The following is a 21479-nucleotide window of genomic DNA, read 5'->3' on the forward strand; positions in this document are numbered from 1 at the left end:
CACTAAAATGATAATTTGTATGCATATATTTTGGGGGATTATTTTTGCAAATATTTTCTCATGCCGAAAGAAGTGTGATTCTTGGCGAGTACACATTTGGCTGGGAGCTCTTAGGTGATTAAATTAGCGTAATGATGGGAACGAAGGGGAATTTCAGTGATACGAAAATGTTGGGACGTAAACAAATCTGCAAATATAGAAAAATGTGATCGCAACGAAAATATGGGAAAACCAAAATAAACAGTGTAGTGATATAGTTATAAATAAACAATATCTATGTAAATACGAACGATATATTCATTTATTTGGATTACTATAGTTTTTGTAGTGTAGTGACATTTGTTTGATTTTATTTATGAGTATACCACGTATTTCATGCATCACTTTGCTGATATAACTATTATTGTTTAACCACATTAAAAGATAACATTTTGAGCAAAAAGTTGTTTTCACAATTCCGATAAGGATATTTATTTCTGCATTCTACGAAACACACATTTAATGCCCATAAATCTTTCTTTTAATATGCGTAGCGATTTCTGAACGTACATACACATATAGTTTGCAGAGGTGATTCTCACTCGAACAAGCTGGAATAAATCGACAAAAAAAATGAAAAGAACCAAAAAATTTGCACATATCATAAACGATAGATTGCGGTTCTAGAAAGTTATTAATTCGTTGGCGCCACTCAATCAGCCACCAATGGCAAGAACAACAACAGCAAGCACAACAACGAAGGCGTCGCGGTGTCGCCATCAGTCAAAGTTCTTGTTTGATTTACATGTTTATCTTTATCGGCTTGTCTGAGTGTGCTGAATAAATTATACAACAAATATTCCAACATTCATGAACATACATATATCTAAATTTTGTTGTTTGTTGTCCCCAAAAGCCGCCTTTTTGGTCAAATTGAGTTGTGTTAAGTTTCACACATAACCGATACGAGCAACAGCTGCTTTGTATGCATGACTTGGCCAAATACAACTCCCGCCCTGTTATTAAAAGCCACAAAAGGCAAAAATGTTATTAAGTTTCTTGGAAATCCAAACTGTACACACAGCTCCATCTCAATAAAAAAACGACCTTTAAAGGTATTTTTACTCAAACTATCCCCCACTTCAAACTGTCGCCTCAATTTCGCCCCAATTGAAATGGGGGAAAACGGATTTAGAACCGCAGCTGCTATTTACTCAATTTAAATAAGCTATATGCACATATATATGTACACATATTTGTAAATTTTCTAAATTACTAATGTTTTATTTCTTCTTTCTCCTTATTTTTCAGGTATGTACACCAAATTTTGTTTACAAAGTACGATTATGAGCGGTATTTCGCATAAATGAAGGGTAATAATACTATTATTTAATTACGCCAAATCATATTGCTTAGATTTACTAAACAATTTCAGACTCACAATCTAAATGCTCCATCTTTGGATGTTTGTGATCATTTTTCTATGCCTATTTTTAATATTTTATAGATTATTTGTTTGGAATCTACAGACGAGACCCCAAGTTCATATAGAGCCCTACAAAAAACAATAACTTAGTTTGTGAACTGATATGATATGTTCATTCTCGCTGAACTTCGGCCATTACATGGGCACGTTTCTTATATGCAACCTTGATTTTCCAAGCGCATTTTTTGTCGCCTTTTTAAAGGTCTTGTCATCAGTTTTCATTATTTCACATGCATCAACAAAATGCACATTTCGTGTGGGTCTTTGTTGTTGTTATTCTTGCATCTTTCTTTGCCTTATAGTGTGCAGTATTGTGTTGTATTATATTTTATTTTTTTGCCCAACCTAATCAGTTACAAAAGCAAGCGGCAGCGACGTGCCTGGGTTTGTCGTGATTGCACTTTTAATTTACTACGCTCGTAGTACGAAATCGTATGCTCATACGATGCATATGTGCATATAGATATGTTCATATGTATGTTTGTACATATGTGTTATTATAATACTGCACAGTAGATATGCGAGTTTAAGCTGAAACCGGCCGGCCCACGCAGCCAAATGGACGGAATACTACAAAAATCGGGTTGCCATGGTGTGGGGTAACCCCCCAGTACCCCAGTACTTCAATCCGCCGATCCTCCAGCCACCGCCAATCCCCCAATCCCCAGTTCATTTTTACGGCCTACACAGAAAGTGCGCTTGTTCTTCGAAGTGACACGATTCCCGGCGACCCTCGTGGCTTGATTGGTTGGTAATCGGGCGGGGGCGGGGTCTGGGCTTAAATCTTAGATCCAATGAAATTAATTAATGAGTGGCTTGTCCCAAAAGCGTGGGCCGTTTCTCTTTCCTTTGTTTACTATCGTTATTATGTTGTTTTATTTGTTATTTTGTTATTTCTTTGCCAGGCGCCTACTGGCGGCAGAAGCTCACTGAATTTTCGCGTAGGCGTTCGCTTCGGGCTCGAGTTTATTGTTTTCACTTATCGTATTGTGAAAAGGGTCTTAAAAGCTTTGATTATAAAATATAACTAATTTAATATGTCAAAACGATCTCCTCGAAGATCCGGCACGATTATAAAATTGATTTCAAAATGTGAATGAATACTTCTTCGAAAATTTGAAGTGTGCTCTTGATTTGATAGTAAAAACAGGTGGAAATATATTTATAGTAGAATTTATTTACAGAATTTGATATTTTATTTCAAAGCAGTAAAGTAGCAAGTTATTTCGGCTAAGCCAAAATAGTCGTTAGGCAACCCACTCTTCTTAATCCACGGAAAATCCCAAAACCAATCTGATTTTAATTACATTATCTCAATGCCCACACAACTAATCACTTTCCTATCACCATAGTTTCCACTAATTGTGAAATTCGAAATGAAACAAAGAAAACTAGCGGAGAGATCTTTGGATATTGACTAAGCTGCAGGCCAGGGGCGCAGCCAAGTGGGTTCAGACGGATGTTATGGGAGTGGGGAGCTGTCGCAAGTCTTCCCCTTAAAAACTACGCACCTGAACCACTGACTCAGCCACCTGATGAACAAGTTGGTTGGAGCAGCACTCGGTGGTTGGGTCTCTGGAAATCAAAGCGTGTCATGAGTCAAGCCGCAGTTTTTGAAACGTGGTACCCAGTGCCGTGCCACGCCACATAGTCGTATCCACACATGTGGGAAACATTTTCATCTGACGATATGATTAACCTACGACCTTTTTGCCTGCGGTCCCTGACATTATCCTTTTGGTTCGCACTTTCCTGTTGTTTGCTCAACACAACGCGAGAATCAACAGAACGAAAAAAGCAGAGCCTCAAACTCAAAAATGTTACGACTCGGGCTCGGTTTGCGCTTAGGTCCACATATTTGTTTAGGTCTCTCGGTCAATCAACGAAAAAGGAGGAAAAATGAACTTGCCATGTTTAAATAAATAATTTTCAAGGTTTATTTTTAGGCCGTCCTCGCAGAGCAGTAGAGCTCACAAAAGGCCAGTAAGGCGAATTGCCGCAGATGCGGGGGGAGCGGTCACAGTGGGTGGCGGAATTGTGGCCATTTTGGGAATCCAAATTGAACGGAAAATGAGGTTTAAGTTAAAATAAAGTTAGTTAAAGTGATGGTAATAGAGATGTCGATCAAATTACAATCAAATTAGAAGTTTATTTGTCAAATAAATCACAGAAACAGTGTCATGTAACATGGTAAGTTGATGACAATAAGAAACTAATATATTTACGTTACAAAGTCGCAATCATCGAAATAATTGATTATTGTTTCATTATTTAGGCTGTTCTGCATTCTGCATGGTACAACATTCGTACCTATACAATTTTCACCATTTAATTATTCAAATCGGAGCTCTCTGGCGTAATTCTTCATCTAGCTCATTATTTTCCAGGGTCCTGTTTCCTCAAAGCCTCGTGCTCCGATCTGAAATTCGAGATAGGCCACGCAATTAGTGGCTATATAAACAGAAGGCAGCAACAACAGCACAATGTGGTCAAGTAAATAGAGTGACAAGCCCGCGACTACAAACCGGCCAAATGCCTTCAATTTGAGTTTATTTATTTATTTATACCCATGCACGCATTTCCTCGTGTACGAAGGGTCTAACCAGGTCGTCTTACCTTTCCCCCAGAAAACTCCTCATCGTGGAGATATCATGGAAATGGGAATGGAAATGGAAGTGGGACTGAAAACGAAATAGGGCCTGACACGAAGCGGCACACACGCATTTTGCTAAGTGGTGTCAAATATTTACATGATATTATATTTCGATTTTCTATTTACCTCTAACAAGTTCACTTTTGACTGGATATTCGTGTTCTAAAAGCTCTTTTATCTTTTGCATATTTTTTTTGGAAATAACTTGCTTAGAAATCAGGATTTAAAAAATTTACATATGCAAAATATCCAAAACCTGGCTTCTGTTCATATATTTATAGCTTAAATATTAAATATACCTATTAAGTTCAGCCTTTATGTTAGTTTAAGAACTTTAAATACCATACAAGTGACAAAACTGTATTTCGAATATACTTTTCAAATAGCTCACATACGCGTTACTGTTGCTACCAGATATTCAATTGACCTATATATCGCTGGATGTGTATTTATTCAGAATCTCCACTATCAAGTGCTCCACTTTCAGAGATATCGCTGAGCTCATTTGTTTTCCCCTTGTTAGCGGAGCATTATTTGTCTGGTTATTTATAGTTAATTGAGGTGTGCGAGGTGGCGTGGCGCCTGTTGAAGCCAATTACAGCGAGCTAACTTGGTTAGGACACTTGGCCAGCTTAGCTTAGCTGATGACGCTGACCAGCATAGCACTCAGTGCTCACTTTCTCATCCTGTGATGCCTCTCATCCGATGCTTCGCTATCGCCATCGGCATCGCCATCCTTGAACACACGCTTCAGATACAAGTATATTTGCCCCCGGTTCGAAAGATGAGGCACAAAGCGCAAAGAGAATGGACGATGCCAAAGATTGCAGGGAAAACTGAGGGTGGGGGGAACGGAGTGGGTGGGGAAAGCCACTTAGCCAGCAGCTGACGCACAGAAAACTCTTCCTCTGTGGGCGATGGCATCCCTATAAGGATATATTCTTGGGATTGCCCATTCTCATCGCCATGCCAGCGCACGTTCCAAATGGGGGAACGCTTCCTCGGCCAGTAGGCAAATGAATTTTCCTTTTTCCCCAGCATTTTCCCCCTTTTTTTTTGTAGGTGCTAGTGCTGTTGTGCTTCGGTTTGAGTAAATCAATTTGAGACTCGTGTTATGCTAAGAAACGACTACTAAAGTCTTGTTCACAGTTCATTCCTCCCCTATCCAATAAAGCTGATGAGGATGAAGTCCTGGCCTGCCTTTGACACTTGTGGCCATAATAGTTGGCTCTGAAAGCCGGTCCCCTAATCATTTTTCCTTGCATCCGTCCGCCTTCTGCTACTTCTGCTTTACTTAAGCAAAGAAAACTGAATTCTAAAGATTTTCTCCCCTATGCTGGGTTTCCTTTTCTTGCCTTTATGGTTTTTGATATACATTTGTCGGGTAAAGCTCTCTATGCACTTTTGGTTTGAAAAAAGGGCTTGCAGCGAAGGATAGGCAACTGTGCCAGAGTTGACTCAAAAATTGTATATATATTTTGGCCTTTAATAAGTTTATTAAACATTTCTTTCCAATTCCACGACGAAGAAAAATAAAAAAAAATGTATTACGTCTAATCCGAAGCCAATAAGCAGTCCCATTTCCCACTCAATAGCCAAGTTGGTTTCCTAACAGTTTTACCAACTAACTTTTATCACTTTACTAAGCTTGTCCGAAGTCCCCCTTTCCCCGCCGAGTTATCGGGCCAAAGTTTTGTTCTAGCCTCATTAGCGTTGTTAGTTGGCCCAAAGTTGATAGTAAAGTAAAGTTGAACGGAGCGTGTGCGTTACCTTGTTTTTCACGACTCTGATTCAAAATGTCTTTTATTGATTTTCCATTTTTTTGGAACTTTACTATATTTGCTATTAAAAACAACCGGAGAACCAATTGAATTTATTTTAATGAAGTTCGCAATTTGCTGTATCCATTACAAAGGCTTTCGAAATTATTCGTTTGCGAACAAATGTGTTTTTTATTTTCCTCTTGTTGTTTTGAGTTGTTTGTTTTGCGTCGCGAAATTGTGATTTAAGCATTCCAAACTTATCTGTATTTAAGTAGCACTCGTAAGTAAGTGAATCACACACAAAAAAAAAAGAATTCTACTTTGAATAACAAATAAAAAATAAACGTTAAAATAGTCATCTGCGTATATTAAGCAATGCATAATAGAGCAAATAAATAAAGATTTTTGAAACACCAATTACCACTTTTATACTCTGTTTAGGGAATTAAGGTGATACAAAAAAGCACGTATTTAAACAGTCACCATAAACTTCGGTTATAAAACCGTCACTAGGCGTTCAAACAAGAAAAGGAACAATTCAAAAATATATATGAAAACACATCCCAAACGTATTTGCAATCTCACGCAATGAAATCACAATACTCCGAGGCACTCAAACAGCAGCAAAATTTGCATTTAGAGCTCAATCAAATGCATTTTTCATAGAACAAACAACGACTCCGTCATGCACAACCACACACACACACATAAGTAAACAAATCATATATGTATACCGCATTTTTTATGCATTTGTTCAATGTATTCGCACTTTTTCTGCTTTCATAAATATTTGATAGTGAAAATTGCATAAGAACGGCGAAATTGAAAAGCTCAAATGAACGAAGAAAACAAGAACAGGGTTGCCATCTCGATTGAGTAGTCAACGAAACAATTCCACAATCGGAGGCGTGAGACTGTGGAAAACAAGAATTGCCAAGTACATTTTTGATAGAAATCGATTTCGAGTTACGGCAATTATTAAAAATTTTCCGACATTCCACGGGATACGTGGGAACGTTCTCATGTGCTGTGTTTGTCGGTCGCATTGTGGTTTCGGTGCAATTTGAATTTTAAATTCCATTCGCAATCAAGTCATTTAGTTGGGTGTGTTTGAGAATTGGTATCGGTAACATAATATCATCGAAGGTGTTTTTGAAAAGTGTTATTGAATCAATTACGAGCAAACACCTAATCATTAAACGGTACTTCAATGAAATGAATAAGCTCCAATTTTATGGAATAGACTCCTAAAGTTTCTCAAGTTGAGACATTTCAATCATAGATCTTTTTTCACTGATTTTACGTTGTTCATGATGGAATATCGGCAATACAAGCTGATATACTCATATACTGTTTATAGTGCCCGTCTTGGGATAAGATTTCCAATGATCTCCTAATGAACGATCCTAAATCATCAAAGTCGATAAACTAATGGAAACAATGTGGCAAGCAACATTTCTGTTTACTCACGCCGAAATGTTGCCGTTCTAAGCCAAATAAAATTTTCGTTTAACCCACTGGCAGCGGGGCAACACAAATAAACAAAAAGTAGGAAAAACAAAATCGGTTTCAGGCCGGCCGGGGCGGGCTGACTTAGGCACAGTTCCAATTTCTTTGTGGCCAACCGACAGCTATTGACACGAACGGAACGAGAGATGCCGATGCGATGCCCGTGGGTTCTTTCCACTTTTTTATATTTTTTATTTTTGCTCCATCCGCAATCCATTCCCGTACCCCTTCCCATACAGTAGCCGGGCCATTAAGCACAGAGCTTTGGCTGTTTATTCTTTTGAGCACATTTTTTATTTTTATTTTGTTTATTTTTATACTTTTTTTCCAGCTTAACTCTTTGCTCATGCGCCTGATCAGCCCCTCCCCCACCCGAGGTACTTAGCTCTCTACTTATCACCATCGTATAGGCAGAGAAATTATAACGTACCAATAAGTTATCATCAATAGTAATTTTAAACATGAAAAGCTAGAAAATGCCAAAATATTGATGTGAAATCTAAGCATTTAAGAGATAATAATGATAAGTTTTAGGCACTGCTTTTTTTCCCAGTGCACATCTCTATCGCTTTCGGCGGCATATTGCATTGAAATTTGCAACACATTCCACTTTGTTGGCTCTTTGCTACCGTTTGACGTTTGAGTCGAGAAAGGGTTGAATAGGATGATGAATTGGGGCCTGGATGGGGGGGGGGGGGGGGCTGGCAAAGAGGCATGGAGAAAAAAAAGTTCAGCAAAAAAGAAATGATTTAATGCAAATTTTATGCGCTATACTTTTCCACAGGCTTTGGCTCCCGTTGCTATTCTCGTTTCTGAATCGCAGTCTGCTCTGCATAGTCATATTTAATCATGATCACGATCATGATCGTCAACCAGCGACTGTCATTGTTTGTCAACCAAAACGATGGCAACATTTTAATATATTTTGCAACAACGGGGCTTTGAGTTTCCATCGTATTGCTTATTTATTTAGAAACAGAAGTTCTAAATCGTCGTTTGTGTAATTGAAGTCCTCCAATGTTTGCATTGAAAATATTTTAAAATTGACTTTTTGCTTATGGTTCGTTTTTGTAAGCGTATTATGTTCGTTTTTGTGACCTTAAATCTATTAAATACATAGAAAATTATCTAGCTGGCAACTCAAACGGTACTCTCTTACTCACTCAAGTGCTTATAAACTTCACATGAAACGTTCAGTTCACTGATCTTTCGCTACACACAAACACACACTCGTTCCTTCAGTCGAAGTGCAATGTATTTTAAGTACTAAATTGTTTCTTAACTGCAATTAGCTGGAAACACCAGGCGACAGAACGGCCAACAACATTAGCGGCTGAAATCATGATGGTGATGATGGCCAGGGAAAATTCTTGGGCTGACTTCTGTGGCGCTAGACACAGCAACAATTTTAATTAGTCTGTGGGCCCAGGCAGAAACTTTTCGCAACATTGGCAAATTAATCGAATTGCATTAAAGCCAATTAAGCGACTGCAACTAAATGTGCAAGAGAAATACATACATACATTGGCTACCCGAAGGCGCCAAAATGCTTTTTCCCATTTTGTTGTTGCCTCCTCTGCCGTATTTTGTTGTAATCAAGAAGATGTAAACCCGTCGGGCCACCGTTGTATTCTCCGTTTAGTTAATTTTTTACACTTTTGCTCCAGCTTGAGAATTGATTGCCAAGTTATGACGAAGAAGAGCTGACACCATCGCGGCCCCTCATCGGGCTTACAGTGTGGTTGACCGCGTCAGAATTTAATATTTAAAACCAAAATTATATATTGTTGTTTCAACTGGTGTGTATAAGATTATTATTATATGTGTATTATAAGGTTATACTGCCTCTTTCCGGACGATTTTACCCCACTATTGCTTTAAATTCACAAAATACACTGTTCTATTGCATCAGCTTATAACATTTTTTGGCGTTTTTATAGAAATAATTGGGTTACAAAATATTGAACTATAAAGATGAATCTTAAAATACTGTACAATTCCATGTAAAACTCAATTTAAAAAAACTATTTTTGGTATTAAAATTTGAACATCAGATAGAAATTAAATGGAAACTGTTGCAGACACGATTTAGTCGATACACGACTTCTGTCGCTTTGATGAAGTAGCACTGTCCCTTGTTTTTTCGCCTTTTTGCGTTATTTGCGCCGTCATCTTATCGTTTGCCCACTGCAATCAGTCGTCGTCGCCCGCGCTGCTCCACATTACAATTTTACTCCGCGAAACAGTTGGGACCATGGAAAAAAGCAAACAAAATAGGGAAAATAAGAAATGTTTGCTGCCATTTCTGGCGTTTTCCTCCGCTTCAACATTTTCGCGCGCTTCGTGTTGCCAGGGGCAGGCTGCAATGGTGTTGGTGTTGGTGTAGGCACTCGCACTGGTATGGGGACCCTTTGAGTCCCCAACGCACACACACACACACTCACGCAAGTGTTCGTGGCACGTCGTCTTTACTACCGTGGAGGAAAAAACATACGAACGAGCGAAGGACCACGATAGTGCCCCTTCGTCAGCATTCAACATCCAGCAGCATCAGGCATCCAACTTTTCGCATCAGCCTTTTTCATTCTTCTCCGCTGCATTCTTATGTTCCTCATAGTGCAACAGCAACAACAGGAACGGCAACAACAACAAAAGCGGCGGCAGCAACAACGACAGCCGCATAAGCTCAAGCACAGCGCATACAAATAATTTACGCCATGCAAAAGCGAAAAGCTAAAAATGAGTAAAGGCTGCAAAAACACACAAACAAACAAGCACACACACACACACTCTACATATGCATATGTAGAGGTCACAGGCTGGGACACAAAAGTGGGATAAGTAATGCAAAACGGAAAAAAATGGGCTTCGTATAAAAAGTAAATGCAAGGGATTTAAGTGTACTTCAGTAAGCCACAATATTGATTTGTCACCAAAATTTTTTTTTCTAAAAAAATCCTATAAAATGTTAAATTAATCTGAAGTAGGAGGCAACAAGTTAAAAATGATTCAATAGCATTCATCTTAGCAGATAGTGTAGGCAACACTATGCTTTTCATTTTTTGAAATAAAAAATCCGTATTGGTTTTAAATCTGGGTCAGTGGATGACATTTTCCAAATATCGGTGCACTCCAATACTTATTGCATACTTACGAGCGTTATCCTTACCGAACTTAGAAAACATGCACTTTACATCCTTATTTCTGTAAAAAAAAAAAACAATCCACTGTTATGGACTAAGATATCATAAAAACGACAAACTTATAAACAAGGTAGTTATATTTGTCAGAAAATGTTGTAAAAAAATTAAATTCTTCAGTTCAAAAGTTTAAGTGAGATGAGAGAAAGACTTGTTTTATTTTTGTGGCCCCTGGTGCGTATCACTGTTACACGCGCCAATGTAAAATCCTCCTGGGCTGCTACTGTTCTTGTTCTTGTTGTCTCTGCTGCTGCTGCTGCAGCGCATTGCATTCATGCGTGACCGTGTGTGGGTACGCATGCTCGAGTGTGTGTAAGTGCTGAAGACGGTGTAAGAACGGGAGAGGAAGAAGGAAAGACGTATGCACGAGTTGTTTGCATTTACTCTACGCAAATGAGCGGCATTCGGCGTTTCTCGTTCTCTGATTTTCCTGGAGTGAAAAATAGCGTGAGGGGGGGGGGGGTGAATTTGAACAGAGTGGGAGGGGGAGCTGCGCACAACTCACTCTCACTTGATGCTGCTGCATTATTTTGTTGTTGCATGCTTTGAATGACTAAGAGCGCACTTTTTTTGTTTTTGGTTTCAGTTGATTTGGGGAATGGGCGAAGGATTGTTGACGAGTTGGCAACAGCATAAAATACAACGTAAAAATGTCAGAAAAAATATGCACAGAAAAATCACTGCAAACAAATTTACAACGCTAACTGCACTCCCCCGCTATCATTCTCCCTTTCCATTGCTCTTACTCCCTCTCGCTCTTTCGCTCGAGTGGGGTTACTGACATTGCAGCAGCCGGGCAGCGACGTCGGCAGCGCAGCTGCTGCGTTTGTCCCGTTGCTAAGTGCATTGAGTGCGGGAGGGAGCAAGAGACCGAAAGGGGAGTAGCACACTGAGTGAGTGCGGGAAAGAGAGGTAGTAAAGGCGAGATTAACTTTCTGCACGGACTTTTCGGCTCGCTCTCTTCTTCGTTGCTCGTGTGTTCTACACTTTTCGTTTCGTTTTCGATTTGGCGCCAAAACAAATGACCGTTAGGGTTCAAGGAACTCTCTAATTAGATTCCTCCATGTCCATAACAAATTTGCAGAGAAAAAAATAATGTTGCCAAGTTTTAATAATGCTAGTTCAATAAAATATAAAAATAAATATATTTTTCTGCACATGGACGGGGTTTGGGCCTAATCTACCCTCTTGTTGGGTTTCACATGAAATTTTGAGTATATTCATTAATATTTTCGGTGTAAAAAATGCATTCTACTATATCACAAACACATGTCGTCGTCTCCTTCTCACGCATATTTTGCATTCAATTTAGCACGACTGCATTGAGATCGATCGTGTAGGCATTAGTATTACCAATAGTTTGAGTGTGTGTTTGCGTCATAAAACTGAGTATGCCAATTAACAACAGCAGCCAACAATAACTAACTAAAACAATAACAGCAAAAGCCAAGTGCAATGAGAGCACAAGAAATTGACATGCATGCCAAATGCAGTTGCTGAACCACATCATAAAAAGCAACAATGGCAACAATAAAGACAATGCAGATGGAAATGATGGCGATTGAAACAGTCACACTCACACTCACACTTGCACATTTACACACGAAACAACCCAACACACACACACTCTAAAACACAAATGACAAACAAAATTGCTGAAATTTTGGCAATGGGGGGACTACAATAAACAGATAACTGTAATAATGCACACAATTGCATTGCAAGGTTTTGGATTTTATGCCAGTTAAATTGCAAGGAAATCCCATTGTCTGGCAATTGAACAGATGAACGTTCACAGCTAAGTTAATCATCAATGAGGGATAATAATTGTTTATTTACCTGAAGGCTTTCAAAGGTATTACTAAAGCAATTTATTTGGACCAATGGAATTAGACTTTGATGGGGTATTAAGATTGAGATGCTCAAATGAGCATTGTAACATTATTATGCCAATAAAGTAGTACGTAACGAAAAACCGTATAATTATTCCAATACCAACTGTTGTAAGAAGTGATCTAGTGAACTAATGTTTTGAGGATCGGGAGTATGCTCGTTAGTTCATCGTAAAATTTAGTATCACTTTTCTATTTTAATGGCTGTTGGAAGCTGTAAAGTGCACACAAGATCCGGACTCGCAGCCATCAAAATAAAGTTAAGAGCGCTGGATATGGTTAGATTTACTTAGGCACGCATCGGTAGCAAGCTGACCCCCTTACCCACCCCTTGATGTCGTTTTCTGTGACTGAGCACACACACAAAAGCACCCAGAACACACCCACACACGCCCTGTGCTGCAACGCATGAACAAATATAGAAGATATGCAGTTATTTACATAAAAGCTTTATAAATATGTGCATAAGCTTGCCACTGTGTTGTGCGGCTGTGAGAGTGTGTGTGTGTGTGTGTGTGGGGGGGGGGGTGTGGCTTATGGAAGGGGGGGAGCATGCTGACGGCGTAATGGTGTGTGCATGTAAGCATGTGTCCAACTAATCGCGAGTCGAGTTTTTAGCCTGATCCTGAGGCTCAGTCGTCATCTGAGGCACCATATTCAGCTTACTGCCGTTCTGACGCAGAATTTTCTTGATTCCTCAAAAATCCGTCAATGGCACTGAAAGAAATTTAGGAGGGTATTGAAATATAAAAACTTATCACCTTCAATCATTATTTCTTGCAAAGAATGGGATTACTTTCGTAGTATTTCTCTATTTAAGAAGTGTTGACATAAGTAGTGCCCTTCCAGCACGTTTTCCCGCCTAACATTTCGCTGTTTTTTCGCAGTGTGTGCTGGCACTTTCCACGCTTGCCCCAACAACTGTACCAGACACCGTGTCTGCCACCTTTGAGCGACTTCTTCTCGCTTCTGCAACGCCGCCCTTGTGGATTTTTCCTAACAATTGCAAGTCGCTGGTGGCAGCCTAGCAACCGAAAGCGCGAAAGCCCTGGCCGCAGTAATGAAAAGCAAAGTTGTGAAAAGCGAGCTGGAAAAAATTGGTTGTGTGAAGGGAAGGGGAGGGGAAAAGGGAAAATAAAGCAATCATTGCACTTGTCCCGCGCATCAGCAACAACTGCTGACTGCAACAACAATATGGCCAAGGCTGCAGGTTTTTCATTTTTTCCCTTCATTTCTATATTCATTCCTGGTTGCTACGTAGCTTCAATTTAGCTTCGTTCCCACTGTATTCGTGTGCGCCTGCATTGGTGGTGTGGTATCGCATAGTACGTGTGTATGGGTTTAAGAGCTCGCCCACAATGGGCGTGGCAGTCATTTCCCGCAATTACGCCTACACACAACCGACCTAAGTCAGGGCTACAGATGGGGCGATGTAGATGGATGCGGATTGTGGATGGCAGACGACGGGGATCAAATTGAAAATGGAAATGGCATTGGAGGAGTTGCTCCTGCTGCGATAAGCCGTATTTGCAGTCGCTGCCACCGAGATGTGGCAACTCTGCCTAACGGTCGTATACGTATCATGCCCAGAAGTATGCAACACTTTTGTGAGCCGCTTCGTCTGATGAATTGGGTGAAATTAATTGGTGAACGAGATGGATAATAAGTTCTATTAGTTGGCAGATTAATATATGGCATTTTAAACTTCTTACATTATATTTTACTTGATTTTCATATTAAAATGCTGTTTCCTCACTTAGTATAGAAATTGGGGTTACATCAAACATAATCCCATCTAAAGTGTAACAACACGTTATAATGATGGAAACTAGGACAGAATCACTAGGAATGCATAATAATAGCCAATAAACCGTACAAGCTACTGCATGAATCGTAATGAGGTGATGAAGTTTCTTCGGAAATATTCATTGCCATGTGGTTGTGTAACCTGGCATACACCATATTTTCGCCCCCGTTTGAAAAACTCGAGGCTGTTGCAAGTGGACCTACAATTGCTCCGCTCTCTGTGTGCGGGTGTATTTGTGGTTGCCGGATGATTTTGACTTTTTGTGCAACTGTACGTCCGTCAGTCTGTGCGGCTTTGGCATAAAATGTTTCAAGTGTCATTTATATTCATTTTCATTCTTTTTTTTAAATGCCGGCTGCAGCCACGCCCACCGCCCACAAGCCAGCCCAGACCACTGGACGTCTGTGCAAATTAAAATGTTTCCGTTGTCGTTGTCGCAAATTCACACACAGACAGACACCCTCAGAAGGAATGAGAGAGAGACCCCTAGTCGGACGAGATTGAATTTTATGGCCCGACGTCGGGCGCCAGAGTTTCTGCGAGTCCTGTGGATCGTGGGCAGGATGTCAGGGTTGTCCGGATGCGGATTACACTAATTATGAAATGACATCGACAACGGCGTCGTTGATTTTAATGGTTTTCTGTTGTCAACCCAATTAACAAATTTTCTCGCCTTTCGCTTCGATTGCAGGAAGGATGCTGCTGATGTCACCGCCGTTGCAGTAGCAACACCAATCCAAGGAAGCCGAAGGAAAATCATCATCTGCTGCACCCACTCCTCCCCCCGAGAACAAGCCACACACATGTTGCTGCCACAGCTACGATGCTCAGCGCTGCCAATGCAACTGCAACAGCAACACATGGAGCAGCAGCAGTCGCGATTGCCGCAGCCGAGACTTATGTCATAACAAACAAACAGCAGCAACAGCAGCAGCAACAAGTATTTGTTGTTGCCGCCAACAAAATGGTGATACCAGCAACGGGAGCAACGATCGCCGGTATACCAACAGCAACAACAACAGCAGCCGCCGAGTCAACAGCAACGCAGCAGCACCAGCAACACCAACAACAGCAGCAGCAGCAACAACATGTGCTGTTCCAGCCGCACCTACAGACAACAACCGCAACTGCAGCAACCTGCAGCACACCTCAGCAACAGCAACCACCTCAGCCGCGGCAGCATCCCAAGAAGCGAAAGTTCGATCCAGCCGAGCTGGACAAGACCGAGCAGCATCCCCAGCAGCAGCAGCAGCAGCAAGTGAGTCTGCAGAAGCAGCAGAAACCCGCCGAAACAACTGGGAACGGCGATGGCCTGGCCAACGGCAATCAGCAGCATCGCATGATCGTGAGTTGCGGTGCAGGCGCCGGCAACAACAGTAGCAACAGCAGCAGCAGCAACAACAGCAGTCACAGCAGCAGCGATATCAAGCAGCAGCAGCAGCAACGTATTATCATTGCATCCCCGCAACATGCCAGCGGTAGTACTTACAAGCAACATGTTGCCAGCGGCAACAATAGTCACGCAGCCACAATCAATCATCAACAACGCACACACACGCCCACAACCGCCGTCTACTACCAACAGCAGCAGCAGCAGCAACAACAGCAACAACAACAACGTTTTAGCTTTAACTCAAACAATCAGCAACATTTACAGGAACAACACCAGCAGCAGCAACAGCAGCAATCCCTGCTCGATCTCAGCGAGTGGAACAACACGCGTGTCCTAGCCAAAATCCAGAATAACTATGCACCCGGGATAATACGCCACGCCCAGGAGGCGTCTCCCGACTCAATACTCGTGGAATTCGATTCCACCGACTTGGGATTACTGTTATATACGGATGTGTTGCACCAGGGTCGTAACCATGTGATACTCGATGCCAGCCCGCCCATGGCGGATGTGAGTACTCCGAATACGGTCTCTTTTGTCGCCCTAAATGCTAAGGTCATTTCCCCTTTTTCGATTAGATTACGCTGGATGCCCGTGTCTGCGTGCGGCAGCGGGTGGAAGGTCGTGGCTCCGGAAGCTTCGTCTACGTAGAGGGCATCATTACGGACATTAACCAGGCCACGAAGCAATACAGTGTGCAACTGATCGGCGATGAAATGGTAAGGGCATTCAGCTTGCTTAACTTTAAGCTTTTAGAGTTTTAAGTTGCGAATTGATAAGAATTAGTTTTTAGTTATACGAAATTCCCAACTTATAATACCTTGCATTGTTACAGGCCACCACAAAGGTTGTGCGCCGTGCCGATTTGCGGCTCCTGCAGCCGCCTTGGTGGGACGAGCTCAACGAACTGACAACCTCGGGTGGAGCAAGTGCTCCAGCCTCCAGTGCCAAGCGAAAGGTGCCGGCAGCGGGTGCGGGAGCAGGAACAGGAGCAGCAGGTTGCGAGGCGATGACCGTGCCCAGTGGCAATATCGTTTACCCGAAGACGGCGACCGGCGCGCCATTGTCCTTCGTGGCTACGCGCTACGATGGCAAGCTGCCCACGGCACCACCCACGTCCTCCCACCAGCAGGCGCAGCAGCAATTGGTGAAACAAGAAGAGTATTATCGGACGACGGCCACGTCGCCTTTCCAGACGCGACCCCCCCTCGCCGGCCCCTCCCACGGATCGGAGCAAGTGGTCCAGGCGACGCAGTCGCATCCGCAGCAGTACAACGGCCTAGCGGACATCGTGATCTCTCCGTGCAGCAATGGGCAGCACCTCAAGATGCAGCAACAGCAGCAGCAGTCGTCGCGGGGCTACGACGACTACGACTCGGACGATGAACTGAAAAGGGTCGGCATCGGATACTCGCCAGCGGCCGGCGACCTGGACACGGAGAAGATGAGCGCCTGCAGCAAGCGGAGCAGCATGCAAAGCCGCGGCAGCACGTCCAGTCTTCTCGACCAGAGGCTCACACCCCGATCTCATCCAGCAACACCAAGGTGAGCGGAGATCTTTTTGTTAGGGAAATAAATAGGAAAGTCACGGCACACGAAATTTCGTAATTAACGAAGGTTTGCCAAAACTCTACTTCTCATATGGTTTTTCCACTCTGTTTGCTATAACTTCTCCCCTATCCTTTAACGCTTGCTAATAAACCGGCAGTGCCATCCACAGATCTCAGGCCACTACGCCGCACCGCTTCAAGAAGGGAGACATCGTGGAGTCGGAATCCGGCGTGCGGAAGAAGTACAACGGGAAGCAGTGGCGCCGCCTGTGCATGCTCTGCACCAAGGAATCTCAGCGGCGCGGCTACTGTTCACGGCACCTCAACCAGAAGGGCAACACCAGTGCCCTGCCCTCGTCCACAGGACCGGGTCGTCTGCTCAGGTGAGCTCTATTTTTGCTCTGGATAGAACTATTTTAAAGTTATTTTAGTTTTGGATGAGTCTTGTATAAGTGACAACTTCTCGTGATATTTTAATTTTACATATGTAAGAAGTAAGGAATTGAAGTCATTATAGTATGAGTCAGATGAGAAGAACACTCCTTTTGCAATATGCCAAATTTAATATCTTGATTATATTATCATATTTCTTAATTATTTGTTGTCACAACCTCTTTTATATCTTTCAAAACTAAATACTTATAAATTCTAAAATATTTCAAATGTTAGATTTTTTTTTAATTTTTTATACAGTTTGTTGACCTCTTTTATATAATTATCAACTAACCTGTGCAACCATTTTGTTTTCTTTATATTATTAGTGACAGTCGATCAAGCAGTAAGACGCAAATCGATGAGGACACCTCTCGCGACTCGGAGACGTCGCCGAACTATCGGGTCAAAGGTCGCTACGATCAGGAGGAGACCGATGCGGCCGCCATGCTGGGTAAGTCTCTTCGGCACCATCACACCTCTTGACTCTTTACGATCTGGCAGAGGGCATCATAAAAGCATTTAAGACACCGTTCTGGAACCCGGCTCAAACAATTTATTCATAGTTTGCAGTAATTCATTTCAAGGCTGGCCTTCCCAGCCCTCGTGCCGTCCCTTTTCGGCCTGTGGTGCAGCGCCGGCTCAACCGTTAATCCATCTCGGTTCACGCAATTAGAGAGACAAGGCCAGCGATGTATTCTTCACGGCGCTTGTGGAAAACATTTCTTTGATTTCGGTTAGGGTCCGAAGAACTTTTGTGCACCCTACTTAGCTGGGGGACCGCTCTTCCTCAATCCCCTCATTCAGAGCTCCCCCATTAAGGTATTTCTTCGGAATGCAGAAGACGCGACGGTCTTTCATTCAGAACCGGATTTCTTAAGCACTGAAAAAAGTCTCGTTTATAAGACCATAAAATGCAGGCCTAAGGTAAAGGTCTTGTCAAGCTCCTTCTGAACAGTAAATTCGTACCCATAAAGAGGCTTATTTGACCAACGCATAAATGTTTATGGGCGTAGCATTATTATTCCTGAAGCTTTAGCCCACAGATAATATAATCGATATTAATAAAATGTAGGACATTAAAGGAACTTTACTTGCTAGGAACCTATTAAAGTTTCACAAAAGGCGAGCGGACTTGGACGAATTCGATAAATTTAAATATGAATATACTTAAAATCGAAGTTCAATCAAGTAAATAATGACAATAGTTAAATGTGTTCTACGAGTCCTACATAAATTACGATGACTTTCAAATAATTGGAAATTTAAGATATTTTTTAAGATACGGGTACTCTTCCTAATTTAACGAAAAGGCTAGCGCACTTGGTCCAGTCGTGATGGCCGAGACCTTCGTCGTCTCTTGTTTTCTGGTTCGATGCATTTCCAATTCACCATAAAATGCATATCATAAAGTTTTATTGTGGCAGCGCCGTAGTTCTTTCTTTTTCCCTCCACCTCCATATCTACCTCTCCTCCCTGACCTCCCGACCCCTGTCCATTTCTCACACACCTCAACAAAGGTCGTTTGTCCGTCCGCCTGGCCGTCGCTTTTCATGAAAGGTGTCGCTGCTGCGGCGCAAAGGTCGTGTCCGATTCCAATTTCGATCCCGAAAACGAATCAAGGGTTCCATTGTTCGCCGGAGAGAGCGACAGGTCTGCCCTCCCGCTCCCACTCCCACACGCTGGCCACTTGAGAGTGTGACCGCACCGTGATTTACACGCCAGACGCAGCGACTGCGCAGCCGCAGCGTCGAAGGGAGACGTTCGCAGTGGCGTAGTCACAAAAATAAACCTTATTTATATTGTTATGTAGTACTAGAGGCAGAAACATGAATGTTTAGTTAATGTAATATAGTATATTGGTCAGTTATAGTTTTTAATGGTTTGTAAATTCGCAGAGTACTAATAAGTTTGATTGGTGTTTCGATTTATTCAAGTTGTATTGTGGTTCTATCTATATATGATTTAGAGTATCTGTTTTGGTTTAATATTTCCAACCAAGTATCATTTCTCTTGTGTGGAAGTAAAGATTTGAAATAATTTTTAAAGTTTTTTTTGAGTGTCCTTCAAACTATTCAAAAGATTTTGTTATATGCGATAACATTTGTGGAATGATTCGTATCCGTAGAAGCATTAAATCTATGTATAACCCCTGTATCCGAAGGGGGTTGTTATCCCCCCTCTTCCACGGCTCTGTCCGAACGCATTCCTAAGCACCTGCAGAAGGTAAAATAAGTCGCGATCGCAGCGGCAGAGCCACTTGAGCCGAAACAAAGCGGTGGCTGCGATGCCGGCAGAGGCTGCGTGCGAAGCGCAACAGATTCTTTTCTTTTATCTAGCTCTTTTTCTTGTTGTTTGCCCTGTGCCTTTGATTCCTTTTTACCTAAACAAAAAAAAATGCACTTGAGAGCGGCCAGGCACGCACACACACGAGCGCGTGCTGCACACCGACAGGGCAGGTAAACAAACATGGCGAGCGCAAGGGAAAAAGAGAGAGAGAGAAAAGAGATTGGAGCCGTGAAACGAGGAGAGAGCGGCGCTCGATTTATGCTGCCGACGTCGCTGCCGCTGCCCTTGGAAAGAACATCGTCGAAGAATCGGCGATTGCCGCATTTATGCTGAAAAGTGGGAACTGTCAAGAGCACAAAAAATAAGTGAAGAGCAAGAACGGAAAAAGCAAAGCGATGCGAATGCAGCGGACAAAGCGAATGTGACAACTACAACACGACGACGAAGGCAGAAAAGTGTATTTTAAGCAGCGGTTGGCCAGCCACAGAGATTTTCGTGGAAATGCCCAAGAGTAGCGCAAGGACGTCATGAATGCGTTCCAGGACTTTGAGCTGGGGGCCAAACTATATCTGCAGTGCTTATGTAATGCCAAAAAAGATCGAAGAATAACCGAACCCCTACCGACACTGTGCTCTCCGAAATCAGTATTTAATTTTATCCCATTCTTGCATTCCTTTCAGTATCGCTGAGCAGCTCCCGATCTGCCACGCCATCCTACACCTCACCTGTTAACCACGCTGGAGCTTCTCCTCTGAATGCCATTGCCCATTCGCCGGTGAATGTGTCCGCCACTCATAGGCAGAACTTTTTCACACCCATTGCCAACCAGTCGCAGCAGCAACAGCAGCAACAGCCTGTGGCGGTACCGCTCGACTCCAAGTGGAAAACAACACCCAGTCCGGTGCTCTACAATGCCAACAACAACAGCAGCAATAACAACACCAGCAGCAGCAACAACAACAACAACAGTAACTGGGAGGTGGGCAGCAATAGCAATACTCATGTTGCAGCTACGGCAGCAGCAACATCAACAGTTGGCGCTCAACCACTGCCGCCGCAAACGACACCCGTTTCGCTGGTGATGCACGCCCCACCGCCGCAGCAGCAACCACTGCAGCAGCAGCACCACCATCACCAACCGCCTCCACCGCCACCTGCTAGTTTGCCAGCGCCATCGGCACCACCCACCAGCGGCAGCAGCAGCAGCCACAACAGCGTGGGCCATGCCACCAGCGTTATACGCATTTCGAGCAGCCAACAGCAACATCAGCAGCAGCAACAGCACCAACAGCAGGCACATCCACATGTGGTGGTGAGCGGCGGACAGACTTTTCATCCCGTAATCGTGGACGCTACTCAGCTATCGGTGCCGCTGCCACCCACAACGGTTTCATTTCATCAGCCCAACACGCCCACCTCAACAGCGGCATCAGTGGCTTCAATGAGCCAGGACAAGATGCTGGCAAAAAACGGTAAGTTGATTTATACCATTAGTGAACAAGAATTAGAAATTGGATTTATTGGTC

The 21479-nt window shown here is 42.6% G+C and overlaps 1 protein-coding gene across 6 annotated transcripts in view, besides 1 other annotated feature; it reads left to right on the plus strand.

Annotated features, from left to right (window-relative positions):
* Positions 1-16: part of a mobile genetic element that runs on past the window's edge.
* cic (capicua) overlaps positions 1-21479 on the plus strand; it is a 51173-nt gene that overhangs the window by 20199 nt on the left and 9495 nt on the right. For 3 of the 6 annotated variants that reach the window (NM_001104373.2, NM_080253.4, NM_001260273.2), the window contains exons 1-2: positions 20276-20535; positions 20634-21425. In NM_001104373.2, the coding sequence (NP_001097843.1) occupies positions 20481-20535; positions 20634-21425 (847 nt within the window). In that variant the 5' untranslated portion in view covers positions 20276-20480. Of the gene's footprint in view, positions 1-14980; positions 16193-16260; positions 16402-16517; positions 17228-17390; positions 17616-17993; positions 18119-20075; positions 20124-20275; positions 20536-20633; positions 21426-21479 lie in introns of those variants that run through there. The other 3 variants (NM_001275826.1, NM_001260274.2, NM_001260275.2) reach the window with 3 other exon arrangements.

This window comes from Drosophila melanogaster, chromosome 3R (genome assembly GCF_000001215.4).
Source record: "Drosophila melanogaster chromosome 3R".
NCBI classification, from domain to species: Eukaryota; Metazoa; Arthropoda; class Insecta; order Diptera; family Drosophilidae; genus Drosophila; species Drosophila melanogaster.